General features: G+C 43.1%; 1 protein-coding gene across 3 annotated transcripts in view; it reads right to left on the minus strand.

Moving 5' to 3' along the window:
• Window positions 1-5,836: 5,836 nt before the first annotated feature.
• Window positions 5,837-14,578, minus strand: part of SLC44A1 (solute carrier family 44 member 1) — a gene marked incomplete at its 3' end in the record, with an annotated part of 184,208 nt that continues 175,466 nt past the window's right edge. For all 3 annotated transcript variants that reach the window (XM_080940320.1, XM_080940319.1, XM_080940318.1), the window contains one exon: window positions 5,837-6,685. In XM_080940320.1, the coding sequence (XP_080796446.1) occupies window positions 6,671-6,685 (15 nt within the window). The remainder of the gene's footprint in view (window positions 6,686-14,578) is intronic.

Raw genomic sequence — 14,578 nt, forward strand, 5'->3', positions numbered from 1 at the left:
GCTGTACCCCATTTGACTTCTGCCCCCAGCAGATCTCTGGCTCTGGTTTGACATCTGGCTTCCCAGTACAGCTTACCCAAGACCGTTTGCTAATCTCAGCAGCCAGTTCTTCTGGCTGTGATTTGTGTCCCTTCAGCCTTCAGAGCTCTCTCACTATACTCCCTCACTAAGCTAGGCAGTTAGTCGACAAACGCACACACTGAGCCTTTGAACTACAGCCAAGTCTGTATACTTGCTGGGCAAACAACCGTCATACTAAATCAGGTTGGAAAATGCTTTAAAGTAACTTTATTTTTAAAGCAGTTGTTCTTAAATCTTGACCTCAGGACGGACTACATCAGCATCGTCTGGTAACTTCTTAGAAATGCAAATTCCCAGGCCTTTTCCTCAGAGCCAACAAAGCAGAAACTCCAGGGTCAGGTCCAAGAACCCATTTTAAGCAGTCCTCTAGAAGGGACTAGGAATGCAGCTAACACCTGGCAAGCACTGAGGGGGGAACACTGCTTTTTAAAGGAGGAGGGCTGACGGGCTGAAGAGATGGCTCACCAGCTACTAGCATTGGTTGTTCTTCCAGAGGACCTCAGCTCAGTTCCCAGCATCCACATGGCATCTCACAACTGTTACTCCCATTTCTAGGCAACCCGATACCTCTCCCTGACCCCCTACTTGACACATACGTACAAGTAGGCGAAACACTTACACATACAAAATAAAAATAAAAGTCTTAAGAAAGCAGAGGGGCTGGAGATACATATATATATGTATATATGTGTATGTATGGATATGTGTATATATATGTATGTATGTATATATGTGTTTGTGTATATATATGTATATGTGTGTATATATGTATATGTGTATATATATATATTCTCCAAAACTGAGCTTGTGGTTCTGAGATGCTCATGTGGTCATGGCTACCTCATGGAAGCTTTGGGCCTTCCCTGAACTGCTTGCTTTCCGATGAAACCCCAAGGCAGGATCACCTCATGATTGGTACTGCTAATGTCTGGCAAAACTGCCCCACTCCAAACTAGGTTTTTTGCCCTGAGAGATCTTAGGCACTCCATGCAGGCCTGACTTCCTCGGGAGTTATGAGACAGGACGTTCCTTCCTCTCCATATATTTTACAACCTTCCCCTTTGAGGATCAGTCCAACTGGGTCTGCAGCACCGTCAGCCACCTACCTTTGCATCCTGATGCCGCTGCTTGCCAGCTCTGCAGCCATCGGTCAGTCCTTCACCATGGCTCCGTTTCCTCAGGCACGGCATAGACTGTACTTTCCTTTTTGGGTTTAGTGAGAATTAAAGGAGACTGTATGGAAAATGTCTGGCTTAGTGGGCTTGTCATGGGTGGTGGCCGTTATGATTATTACTCTCCTACACAGCACGTCCTTCCAGCCTAGTATTGCATAGTTTTGTTTTTTGTTTTTCTCCACTTGAGTCTTGGAGCCTTAGAAAACCCATTCCCACTCCAACTCCTCTGTTCCCTGCTATTCCAGTTTTTCCTGGTACCAATCACCAATCAGGTACAGTCCTTCGTCAAAGTCCCAAATGTTCACCCACCACTCCCTGATTCAGTGTGACCTGGGTTTTCACTTTTACAACCCAGCCTGGCAAGACAAGCCTCTTCTTCAGCTGTGAAACGGACTCATGGCACCAGCTCCAGCTGATGAGGGGATTAAAACAATTCGGGTCAGGTGATTAGCTGTGTCTGACGTGATAAACATCCAAAAAAAAAAAAGTACTTAGTCTCACTTCTCATCCATAGACACCTAATTCTGTGCTTCCTGCTTCCTTCTAACAAAAACCCAGATTCACCCCCAAAGTCCCAGAAGCCCTAGGCACTCAGTATATGCCCTCAGCTCTAAGACGCCTAGGAAAGCAGGGTATAAACCTGAATAGGGAAGAACCAGAGGACCGTGGGAAGAAGCACAATTCAAGCACCACCCCATAGCCTGAAAGGAAGAATGCGGCAGGGTACAGTCCCTGACTTCTGTCTCCTTGGGACAGGTACACAGAAGAAGATGGCTTATTCTCTAGTACCCCACTGGTAGAATCTGCCCCAGATGCTGGAAAGTCTAAGAAGACAGGTTTCCTCTCCTGTCTAGAGTCTCACAGATACTCACAGATATGGCTGGAGTAGATCCTAGAGCAGCTGTTCTCTACATTTGTTGTGTCCCTGTCTTCCTAGAGTTCCTCCTGTTGTGGTGACTCCCCAACCATAAATTTATTTTTGTTGCTACTTCATAACTAATTTTGCTACTGTTATGAATCATAATGTAAATATCTGTGTTTTCCTACAGTTTTAGGTTGACCCCTGTGAAAGAGTCCACCCCTTTCATGGTCAAATGTTGGTGGCTTGATCCCCCCAAAGAGGTCATAACTCACAGGGACAACGTACTATTTTTGTTTTTGCTAACCTGGTATGTTATCAAACTGCCTTCTAGTGGTTTATGTGTATTCCTATAGATTGACGCGGCTCTCGGCCTCAGCCAAAGATGCTCCTTTGTACAATGGTAGCAGTCACTTCAGGGAGTTATAATTAGTCAGCGCTAAGTGATTGCGGAGGACTCAGCCCTTCATGGGGCATGTATATCACACACACACACACACACACACACATACATGTATGCATGCACACATGCACACACATGTACACATCTGTCCCAAGGCTCAGGGAACATCATGGAAGAGGAACAGAAAGGATGTAAGAGCCAGAGTTGTTTCTTCTGAATACAACATGGCTGTAGCACTCATGAACTCACAGCAACTACTTGCTTGCACAAGATCAAGCTAATCAATGGTTCTAGCATAGACTGGACAGGGGCTTATGAGGCTACACTCCTAACTGAGGAGCTAATGGAAATTGATGGTGGCTGGGAGGGGAAGAGTCATGTTTCCTCAGGGGCGGTGGCCTCTGGTGTGTTGTCATATACCTGCAGACATCAGTAATTGAACTTAGTAGGTATTTAAGGCACACACACACACACACACACACACACACACACACACACACATGTGCCCACACATACAACCAAGGTGGAAAAGGTACATGTAGAGAGTGCCTATGGAGAATGTGAGGTGGATTTGGGGATAAATAATCAATACATAATATATATGTATGAAACTGTAGAATAAATCAATACATAATTAAAGAGTCACAGATCTAGAATAGACTTTGGTGAGGAGATTTTCACCAGTGCTAATAATCAAGCAGAAGCTAGGCATTTGCTTGGTGAAGCTGTCATGGGGGTTGAGGGCTGGGCACTGGAAATGAGCCTGATAGATATAGTATCACTATGTGAACCCGAGTGCCATCATTCTAGAAAACTACAGGCCAATAACAAGCCATTCCCTCACGGTCTCCACTCTGTGATTGTACTTACCTTCAGAAAGTCTCTGGATTTGTTCTCCTCAGCCCCACCCCACCCCCCTCTTAACTTCCAGAAGAGAGATTTCTATCTTAAAAGCTCCATTTAGATATTTCTGTGTCACCGTGTGTGGTGGCCTACTTCACACTAGCTGCTACTGGGGATCAAGGCTGGAAGGCACAGGTGTTTTCAGTGTACACGGCTGGCCCTGGACACACTTCTGGCCTCAAGTTCAGAGAATGACTGTGAACAAAGTCAATTCTCTTCCCATCCATCTCTTCGTGAAAGGAAATCTCCCCCAGGATGCTGGGCCCCAGCCAAGTCTCCCCAGCACAAAGGAAATGCTCACTGCTGTCAGTGACAGCTCTCTTCTCCCTCTGCAGAATCTCTGAAATGGCAGGAGCCTAGGGGCACAGTGTATAACTGATTGTCCTTATACCTCCATCACCCAAACTCCAGAGCCCCACAGTTGGAAACAAATCCCAGCTTGTGAGCACTAGCTGTGTGGCCAAGACAATTTCCTGTCCTCTCTATACCTCTGTTATCTCATTTGTAGAATGAATGTATTAACAGCATCCCCTTAATGGGAAATATTTAGATTAATGCTAATGCATAGAAAATGCATAATGCATGTTACCTTCATATAACTATGCCCTAAAATAAGCCATTTTCCTAAGTACAGCCCCAGAGGATAATGGTTCTGTGAGTCCTTTGATACTTCTTGGCTGTGACTGTCAGGTTAGGAGGGTACTGTGTCAGCCCTTCCTGGGAAAATAACACTCCTGAGATGCCTTTCTCATTCCGAAGGTCAGTTTGTACTTTCCCATGACAGAACAATTGAAATGGAAAAATGAGAACGGCTTGGAAGGGAATAATAACCTTTGGTTTGAAATTATAGTGAATTTCTCTCCATTGTATGGATAGGAAACACCATGACCTATCAGCAGACAGGAAGGGAAGAAAGGATCCTGACTGTGCCACAGACACAGCAAGGGAAGTCAACAAAAAGATGTAGGACATGAACCAGGAACTAGAGAAATAGAACCTCTTAATCTCCCTGCAATGGGGAAAGGCCAGGAAAACTTCAGAATAAATATAGGAGGTAGACTAGAATATCCTGCAGCTATGAAAACTTATCTCTGTGAAAAATACATAACCATGTGGGGAAAAAGCATATTTGATATAATTTTAGAATAGCTGGATTTTTCTAAATTAATGGACTACCATGTGTAGAAATGAAATTAATATATCTGGTTTTGTGTTTTTGTTTTTGTTTTTTTTTGGCTCAGGGGAAGTGATATCATATGTGAAAGCCAAACCTGCTAGGAAACATCACACTGTCATAGGCTGAATGCTTATGTTCTGCTTCAAAGTCATTTAAACAATCCTTCTCAAGGTGATAAGATTAGGAGTTGGAGACTTTGGTTTGTGACTAGGTCACAGAGGCAAGGGCTCTTAGGAATGAGATGGTAAAAGAAAAAAAAAAAGAGGAGAGGAGAGGGGAGGGAGGGAAGGGAAGGGAAGGGAAGGGAAGGGGAGGGGAGGGGAGGGAAAGGGAGGAGGGGGAGGGAAGGGGAGGAGAGAGAAGTGGAGGGGAGGGAAAGGGAATAGGGGGAAGGGGAGGGAGAGGTTCCAAAGAGAATCTGTCTTTTCTAATTCGTCAGGATGTATGAGAAGGTGGCTGTCTATGAACCAGAAAATAGTTCTCAACCAGACACTGAAGCTATGGCCAGCTTGTTGACCTCAGTGATACAAACTAGGAAAATGGTTCTGTTTATAGACTGCACAGTGTACAGTATTTTGTTATAGCATCCTGAACAGACTAACACCAAAACCTTACATATTTTCTTTTTCGGCTTTCATGGATGAGAATCAAAAGTAATTAAGTTAGCTTTAAAATATACATTTAAATTTAGCATAGTTTCCTCCATGGCTTAGAAACAAAGGGAGATGGGAGGAGAGGTGACTAGAGATCTGATTGTCTTTGTTTCTGAATTCCAGGTCCGGATGCCAGGACTTCAGTACGTTGTACATGGGAAGGCACTTGTCAGCCTGCTATTTTAGGACCCACTTTGGCAAGAGGAAAGGAAAGTTCATGAGTGAGAGTCATATGGGGTGAGGAGTTGACCGAGGCTGCAGAGACGCAGTTCTCAGCCCCTGCACATCTTTCAGTAGTTATAACAGTACAGCCTTCCAACCCCTGCCCACCACTACCAACACACCCTCATCATAACAACAGTTGTTATGCAGGTATTAGCAAGCCTTCATGTAATAAAATGGCCTTGATGAAAACTGTGGGCTTCTTTCCAAAGTCTTCGAAGTCAGGGGTCACAGACTTTCCTGCAAGGTCCATCTCATTAAGAATTGAAGATTATAGGGTCTTTGATAAAATGATGTAACGTTGCCATTACAGAAAGAAAGGAGTCACTGACAATGCATAAAGGATATGGTTGTGTTCCCATAAACCTTTATTTACAAAAATAGGTGGGGACAGGGAGATACGATCCATGGGCCATAAACAGTGTCATCTTGCTTAGAAAATAATTCTGTGATTCTTCTGTGCTTCCACAACCCTCTCCCAAGACACTTCCTAAGCACATACACCGTCATACCCACCCTGATTTGAGACTGGGAGTGAGATCCGTAGAGATACTAGAGGGCAGTTATCTCTGTAGCAATAACAAGCAAAGCGGAGTGTTATTGTGGAGGGACTGGAGCTGGAACACTGATCCTATGGACTGTGTGAGCTTACCCACAACACATGATCTCTCTGAGCATCTCATTTCCTCGTGGTCAAAATGTCAATGATAAATAGAAACTTCCCAGGGCTTTGTGAGGACTCAGTATTATGTCAGGCACCCATCCTAATGTTTAGCAAGCAGCAGGCCCCTAGTAATAGTTATCGTAATAGTTATCAGCCCACATCAACTCTATAAATAGCAGAGTCCAGGAGGATGAACGCAGAGAATTCCCCTGTGAGTTCTGACTTCAGGCCAGCACCCACTAGCTGAGAAGCAGGGCTTGACTCAAACTTTACAAAGTCAGAAGACAAAGCAACATGAAGTTTGAAGGCGTGGCTGAAAAGCAGATTACTATCAAATGCTTCTGATTAATCATTAATTAGCCAGCCCCCCCTGTAGTACATCCATTTGGCCGTACATGGTTGGAGAACCTCCTTGGTCGCTGCCATTGAAGTAAGACGATCCTGTCTTCCTCACAGGCTCAACAGCTGGTGAGTGGGAAAGCCTTGTGTAAACAGCCTCCTTTGAGCCCATTCTTCCGGTCTCCAGAGACAGCTCACCTTCTCCTGAGCTGGAAAGGAAACATCGAGAGAATGAGTGTTTCTCTACTTGGAGAAGGAAACACAAGACAAACACTGTGGGAGAATCTTTAGATGTTATGAAATATTAAAGAGGCTGAGTATAACCACAGACGAGATAATAAATAAAATGAATGTTTGCAGCACCCTGGGTTCAAATTCTGCTTGAATCCCTTTATCAACTGTGATTTATGAGCAAGCTACTTAACCTCTGTTCTCACATTTCCCTAAGGAAAACTGAACTGAGAAAAACCCATGAGTTAAACTCAAAGCTAAACTGACAAACATGGGTTTATGGTGTCCTCAAAGACGCAAACCTGAAACTCAGATAAACCCATTAGCAAAGGGGCAGACCAGTCCAAGAAAACTAGTGTTATCACAGTTCACCAGAGTCTGTCCGGCAGGGAATGAGTAAATGAACTGAAAATAGGAAATCCACTGTGCTGTCGAAAGAAATGACCTTATCCTTAGGGAATACTCGTTGAAGGATGGAAGACGGGCAGGCCTAGAGGAATGCACAAGAAAACAGATGCATGCAGTGGTGTGTGTGTGTGTGTGTGTGTGTGTGTGTGTGTGTGTGTGTGTGTGCGTGTACAGTTTTAGTGTATGTGATGTTTGAGTGTATTGACTGTGATGCATGTGTGAAGGGTATGTATGTGTTGTGGTGTGTGTGTGTGTGTGTGTGTGTGTGTGTGTGTGTGTGCGCGCGCGCGCTCGAGCGCTCATTGTGTTGTATGCATAATGTGTGGTGTGCGTGAGGGTATATATAAAAAGGATAAAGAGTGATCCTGTGGGCAGAGGAATGGTTCGTGCAGTAGGTGCATTAAGTCTGACAATGGGGAGCATGGTATTCTGTGTATTGGGGAACATGGTGTTCTGTGTGGTGATACTGCAGGTGGGAGAATGGTTCACAGTAGGTACAGCAAGTTTAACAATGGGGAACATGGTGTTCTGTGTAATGGGGAACATGGTGTTCTGTGTAATGGGGAACATGGTGTTCTGTGTAGCATTCTTATTCCTAGAGACTTTCTCTATGAGTTTGAAATAATTTCTGGCAGTACGTAGGGCTGAGCATGGGATTCTGGTAGAATGCTGGCCTAACATATTTAAGAAATGGGATTCTATCCATAGAACTGGGGAAAGAAAAGTCTTAAAAATCCATTAGGAAAAATCAATAAAAGAGACCTCCTTGAGAACTGTGGACTCAGCTGGACTCTTATGCAAGTTCAGGGTTAAGACAGGACAAGCATGTTAGTCCTGACCTCAACATGCAGGGAGGTTGAAGAAGAAAGAAAGTAGCTGTAAGATGCAGCCGTTTGGTGGCGTCTAAGATCCCAGATACACTGGTCCCTACACATCTCTACACTGGGTTCTGCTTCATACCATGTGCTGACCCAGGCATCTGGAAGCATCACCACCAACAGCACCATTGGTTCACTCTGGGGCAGCAGTGCAGATGGCAGTGTCCCATTCCGGTGGCTGCCTCTCTGCTCATGTCTCCATCTCAGATTTCTTCCCACTTTCAGTGTATTTGGCAAATGAAAAACCAAATAACCCCTGGAGCACTGCTTCTACGACCCCTGTTACTCTCCCCAAAATCACAAGGCTCCTTGATTCCTCCAGCACCTCCTCCAAGCTTTCTGTTTGTGGGTTCCATGTTTGTGGTCTTCTAGGTTGGGACACACAGCTTCCACTTTCACGATCGTCCCTACTGCTGAGAGTCATGCTTTCTATAATAAGCTGACATCTAATATTGATGGTGGACAGCTAAGGTCACACAGCACAGGCAGTAGTAGCTTGGCTAAACCTGTGATTTGTCTGAGATAGAGAGAAAATCCATTTTACTACTATTTTAGTTTAAACGTTTATTTTAGAACAGTTTTGTTTATGTCTGAATATATTTCTGAACAACTTTATTTTAAAAAACAAAGATAAATGAACAAATTTTAAGCATTTTTGCATAAAAGTATACAAATACATTTTTGTCAGTGCTTGGCTTTTTTTTTTCCCAAAGGTTTGATAGTGTGCATTAAAGTCTTACTAGTTACAATGAGCAAAAAGTACATGTAAAACAGGATGAAACCCAGAATTAGTCAAAGTTTTCTTGGTGTGTAAGGATTGAGCATAATGGTTTTTTTTTTTTCTTGAACTTCACACAGTCTGTGAGTTGTTTCTGGGGTGTTCAGAGCTTTCTGAGGTTAGTATCCCATTATCAGTGACTGCATATTATGTCTGCTCTTTTGTGTCTGTATTATCTCACTCAGGATGATATTCTCTAGATGCATCCATTTTCTTAAGAATTTTGTTAAGTCATTGTTTCTGATAGCTGAGTAAATGTACCACTATTTTTGTATCCATTTATCTACTGAAGGACATCTGGGTTTTTTCCAGCTTCTGGCTATTATAAATAGAGCTGCTATAGAACAGTTTTAAGTACATTTAAAAAATCCATAAAAGTAATGAAGTGTTCTTATTACCAGTCACCTAATCTCCCCCATTGTCGCATCTCAGAACATTGTGGGACATTTGTCACAACTCCTGACCCAGCACTGAGAGATAGATACTAACCGCACACCATACTTAATTCAGATTCATTCATTTTCCAAATGTCCTTTTCTATTCCATGAGCCTGCCCAGGAAGCTATATCACATACAGATCCCTGCTTTATATTTAAAATAATTAAAAAGCCATATGCCACCCTTAAAAATACTATATAATGTGGTTATGATTTGATGGCACTTCGATGCTATCTTTCCCACTACCCTTGAACATGAAACATTTTTTTGTAATATAATCTATTTCTTCCCAGGGATGGATGAAAACATGCATTCCTGAGGTACCAGTTTTGTTGGAATGAGTCTCTATCTCTGTCTATCTATCTATCTGTCTGTCTATCTATCTATCTATCTATCTATCTATCTATCTATCATCTATCTGTCTATCTATCATCTATCTATCATCTATCTATCTATCTATCTATCTATCTATCATCTATCTGTCTATCTATCTATCTATCATCTATCTATCATCTATCTATCTATCATCTATCTATCTATCATCTATCTATCTACCTACCCATCCATCCTTCTATCTATCTATCTCTGTCTATCTATCTATCTATCTATCTATCTATCTATCTATCTATCTATCTATATCTTGAGACAGGGATTTGCTAGGTAGCTCAGGTTAACCATGAATTCACTGTGTAGCCTAGGTTGGCCACTAACTCTTGCTCTTCCTGGAACTGTTTTTAAAACTGGGAGTTTGAAAGGGAATAAGGGGGGGGGTAGTTATATGGAAAAGTTTGAAAAGACGAAAAGTAAAAAGAAATTATGTATTCATAGTCTCAAAAATATCTGGGCACAGTGGTATATAACTTTAACCCCAATACTTGAAAGGCAGTAAGATGAAGAATTGAAAACCCTCAAACATTACAAGCTATTGACAAAGCTATTGGTTACTGTGGTGGTTTGAATAGGTATGACCCCACTGTGAATGCTTGGCTCATGGTGAATTGCACTATTAGGAGGTGTGGCCTTGTTGGAATAGACGTGGCCATGTTGGAGGAAGTGAGTTACTGAGGGGGTGGGCACTGAGGTCTCCCACTAGTGTAGAATCCAGTTTCATGTTGCCTTTGGATCTAGATGTAGAACTCTCGGCCTATCCAGATCCATGTCTGCCTGCACACTGCCATGCTTCCCGCCATGATGAAAATGGACTAAACCTCTGAAACTGTAATTACCTGGCTTTGTATTGTAAAGGTTGCCACGGTCAGTGCATCTCTTCCCTGAGATGGAAATCCTAAGGCAGTTACTGTAAAAAAACCTGATGGTAATGACTTACTGCTGGAGAGAAAGAACACTCACTTATGCCATCAAATATGAAAAAGTCAAGCTGGTTGCCAACCAGAAACTTTACCCTGACTGGTCATGGTCCCGGAAGGTCCTTGGCATGATGCTGGAGGAGAAAGGGATTTGTCGATCTCACCCAGCTACAAATGCTGCAGCCTACAAGAAGGTAATGCTAGCTAAATGTTATGGGGATAACTATGTTTTTTTTTTTTGTGGATATTTTCTGTATTTACATTTCAGCTATTATCCCCTTTGCCAATCCTGCCCCCACTACCTCCATGAAGGTGTTCCTTCTCCCAACCTCCCTCTCCCACCTCAGCACCTTGGTGTTCCCCTACACTGGGAAAACAAGCCTTAACTGGATCAAAGTGTTATCCTCCCACTGATGCCAGACAATGCCATCCTCTGCTGCATATGCACCTGGAGCCATGGGTCTCTCCATGTGTGCTCATTGGTTGCTGGAGAGATGGCTCAGTGGTTAAGAGCACTGACTGCTCTTCCAGAGGTCCTGAGTTCAATTCCAAGCAATCATATCTGGCTCACAACCATCTGTAATGAGATCTGATGCCCTCTTCTGGTGTGTCTGAAGACAGCAACAGTGTACTCACATACATAAAATAAATAAATCTTAAAAAAAAAAAAAAGAACTCATTGGTTGGTGATTTAGTCCTGGGAGCTGTGGGGGATAAGTTGATAATTTTGTTCTTCCCATGGGGTTCCCTTTCAGTTCCTTCAGTCCTTTCTCTAGCTCCTTCATTGGGGTCCCTGTGTTCAGTCCGATGGTTAGCTGCAAACATCTTCCCCTGTATCAGTATGGCTCTGGCAGAGCCTCTGAGGAGGCATCCATATCAGGTTCTTGCCAGTAAGCACTACTTGGCATCAGCAATAGTGTGTGGGTACTAACTACATTTTAAAAACTGGACTTAAGGCCTACTCCATGGGCTGGAACCTATACCTGACACTGTTAAAGCTCCAACAACCTGAGACTAGATAGGTCATAGGCCTAGAGGAAAACCTAATACTCTGCTAAAGGAACAGAGCAAGGAAGTGACTCCTAATGACTTAGGTTCTATCTATAGTGCCTGATTCAACTCTCCTCTAGTTAGCATCTTGCAGTACATGGGAATCATCAGAGACCCAGAACTAGACGAGGTGCAGAGAGTCAGTCAGAGACTTTGGAGCACTCAGTCCTGAATGGGATGCCTTCAAATCACTCCTCTCAGGGCTCAGGGAACTCTGCAGGAGAGGAAGCGGTAAGATAAGAGCCAGAAAGGACGGGTGACTCCAAGAAAGTATCATCTTCCCGACACAACTGAATGATGTACATATGAACTCACGGGTGCTCACAGCATGAACAGGGCCTGTGCAGATTAAAGTGAGAGGAGGTCCCAGTGCTGAGAGGGAAGTGGACATGGGGTTTCACCCCTAAACCAGAAGCTATTTGCACTGGGAAAGGGAAAATCCGTTTTCCCCAATTGAGTATTGCTGGTGTATCAATTAAATTCCAGGGCAAGTCCCATGCCCAAGAGTAGTTAACCAACACAAAATGAACTCCATTCGTCTTTTGGGGGGGCAGAGGGGGCATTAGTTTTATTGACTTCTTTTGTATTGCTTTTGTTTGTTTGTTTTGATTTTTATTTTGTGTTTTGGTGTATTTTTTTTTAAGAAGGAGACAAAAACATAAAGTTGGGTGGGAAGGGGGGTTGGGAGTATCTGGGAGAAATTGGAGGACAGGAAGAAAAACATGAGTAGCATACATTTAAAAATGTGATCCACAATTCCTCCCAGTCTCAACTCTGATTTACTGTTCTGCTTCCCCGCTTAGTTTGTGGAATCCAAGTGCGAGGTTAGTTCTGCCCTGAGAACTATTTCCCAGTAAAGGCTACAGAGGTGCTGTGATCGTTACTGATTAAGATTAAACTTGGGACTCGGGAGAAGACTGGCTTTATTAAACGAATCAAGATCACTGTGTTCTTTGTGAAACCCAAAGCTTTGTGAAACCCAAAATGGGCAGCATTTATGAAGACTGTGAATGTCGTCTGCAAATACAGCAAAGAACTTTGAAACTGGGAAAGAAGTTCAGACTGTGAGCATCCATTTGAAAAGGACTTTATGGGAGACCAGCTTTGTCAGAATAAATGTCACATCCTCCAGGAATTGGGATTTATTTATACAATGTGTAAAATTTTGATTAGATAAATGAGAAAGAGAAAAGCTAGTTGGAAACTAAATAAGGCGTGGTGCCTCATGCCTTCAATCCAAGCACTCTGGGGAGCTGGCCTCTCTGAGTTTGAGGCTAGCCTGCTCTACACAGTGAGTTCCAAACCAGTCAGTTAGATAGTGAAAGTGACCCTGTCTTAAATAAAATAATCATAATCATAGTAAAGAAAGAGAGAAAGAAAGAAAAATAAAATGGGGGGATTATCTTGAGCTCTATGGTGAGTTCAAGGCAGCCTAGGTTACACAAAATGAACCAAAAATGAATTTTCACCAACATGAGAGGAAAGTACCTCAGAATGTCTATATGTGCTGCTTAGAGGCTCAGTGAGCAGCAGCAGGCAAGGCTGATCCTACACTGTGTCAACAGCAGGTGTAACTACCTGCAACACAAGTTTTTATCTTCCCCAAATGGACAGATCCACAGATCTCCTGGCACATACAACTCTCCTTGACTGACAGAAATGGAAAGAACACGTTCCCCACCCGAAGACTGTTGTCCTCTTTTTCTTTTTCTTTTCTGCCAGAAGTGGGTAATCTTTCTCCCTCACCTCTTGCAGAAGAAAAACAAAATGCCTGTTTTTAAAATTTTATTTACATTTCAGCCATTGGCTTCCCTTCCCAGCACCCCCTCCCCCAGTTCCTCATCCCATTCCGCCTTCCCTTTGCCTCTGAGAGGAGAGGGTGCTCACCCATCCCCCTTCCCTAGGACCTCAAGTCTCTACAGCATTAGTTCATCCTCTCCCACTGAGGCCAGACCAGGCAGTCCTCTGCTGCATTGTGTTGGGGCGGCCTTGGACAGTTTGCCTGGTTGTAAGTACTTGAATTTAAACATATACTTTAGTCTGCTACAGAAGAGATAAAGGTTTCAGTTAATAGAGCCGCGGTGTAATTCAGTTTGTAGAATGCTTCTCCTGACATGCACGTGGCCTGATTCAATCCCAGAACCACATCAACTAGGAATGGTGGAATCTGCCTGCGATTCCAGCACGGAGGAGGAGGCAGGTGGACCAGAAGTTTAAGGTCATCGTTCGCTACACAACGAGTTGGAGGCCAGCTTTGGCTACATGGGACCCTGTTTTCCAGCCTGGGCCACATGAGACCCGGCTTTAAAAATAAAGAAGGTTTCACTTGACTAAGTTCTGTATCAGGCCTGGAGGAATATATCTTTAATAGCAGCATTTAGGAAATTGAGACAAACAGGTCAAAGGCCAGTGAGTTGCACTGCTGAGTGGGACTTTGTCTAAAAACAAAACAACATCAAAGACATTTTAAAAGGAAAACAACTTTTTCCAAATGAAATACTTGGTGTAAAATACAATTTGAACAATTTTACTAATCCCATATTTTATTCTTCCTTTTTCTGAATCCCCCATAGAAAAAAATTAAAGACCTTTCCCAAAGAAAAATGCATTTGTAATTAACCACCCTAGCACCCTTATTTTCGTGTTTATGACTGCCCTTTATGTGCATATGTGTGTGGGGGGTACATGTGCGTGATCAGGTGCACATGCAAATGTTATACATGAAAGTGGAGGTTCGAGGTTGAGAATGTTGGTTGTCTTCTTCAGTTGACTTCAGCTTTAGTTTCTGAGACCCTCCTGTCTCTAGCACACCAGCATGTGGGGGACAAGTGTGCACCTCCCACAGCCTTTAGTAAGTTTCGGGATTAACCTAAGTCCTCATGCCTGAGTGACCAGCACGTGACCCTTTGTTTTGTATGTGCATATCTATGTACATGTTATATTTACATATTATAATAGTATATTATATATTATATTATGCATATTATTTTATATATTATGTATTATATCTAT

The sequence above is a fragment of the Micromys minutus genome (genome assembly GCF_963924665.1).
Source record: "Micromys minutus genome assembly, chromosome: 28".
NCBI classification, from domain to species: domain Eukaryota; kingdom Metazoa; phylum Chordata; class Mammalia; order Rodentia; family Muridae; genus Micromys; species Micromys minutus.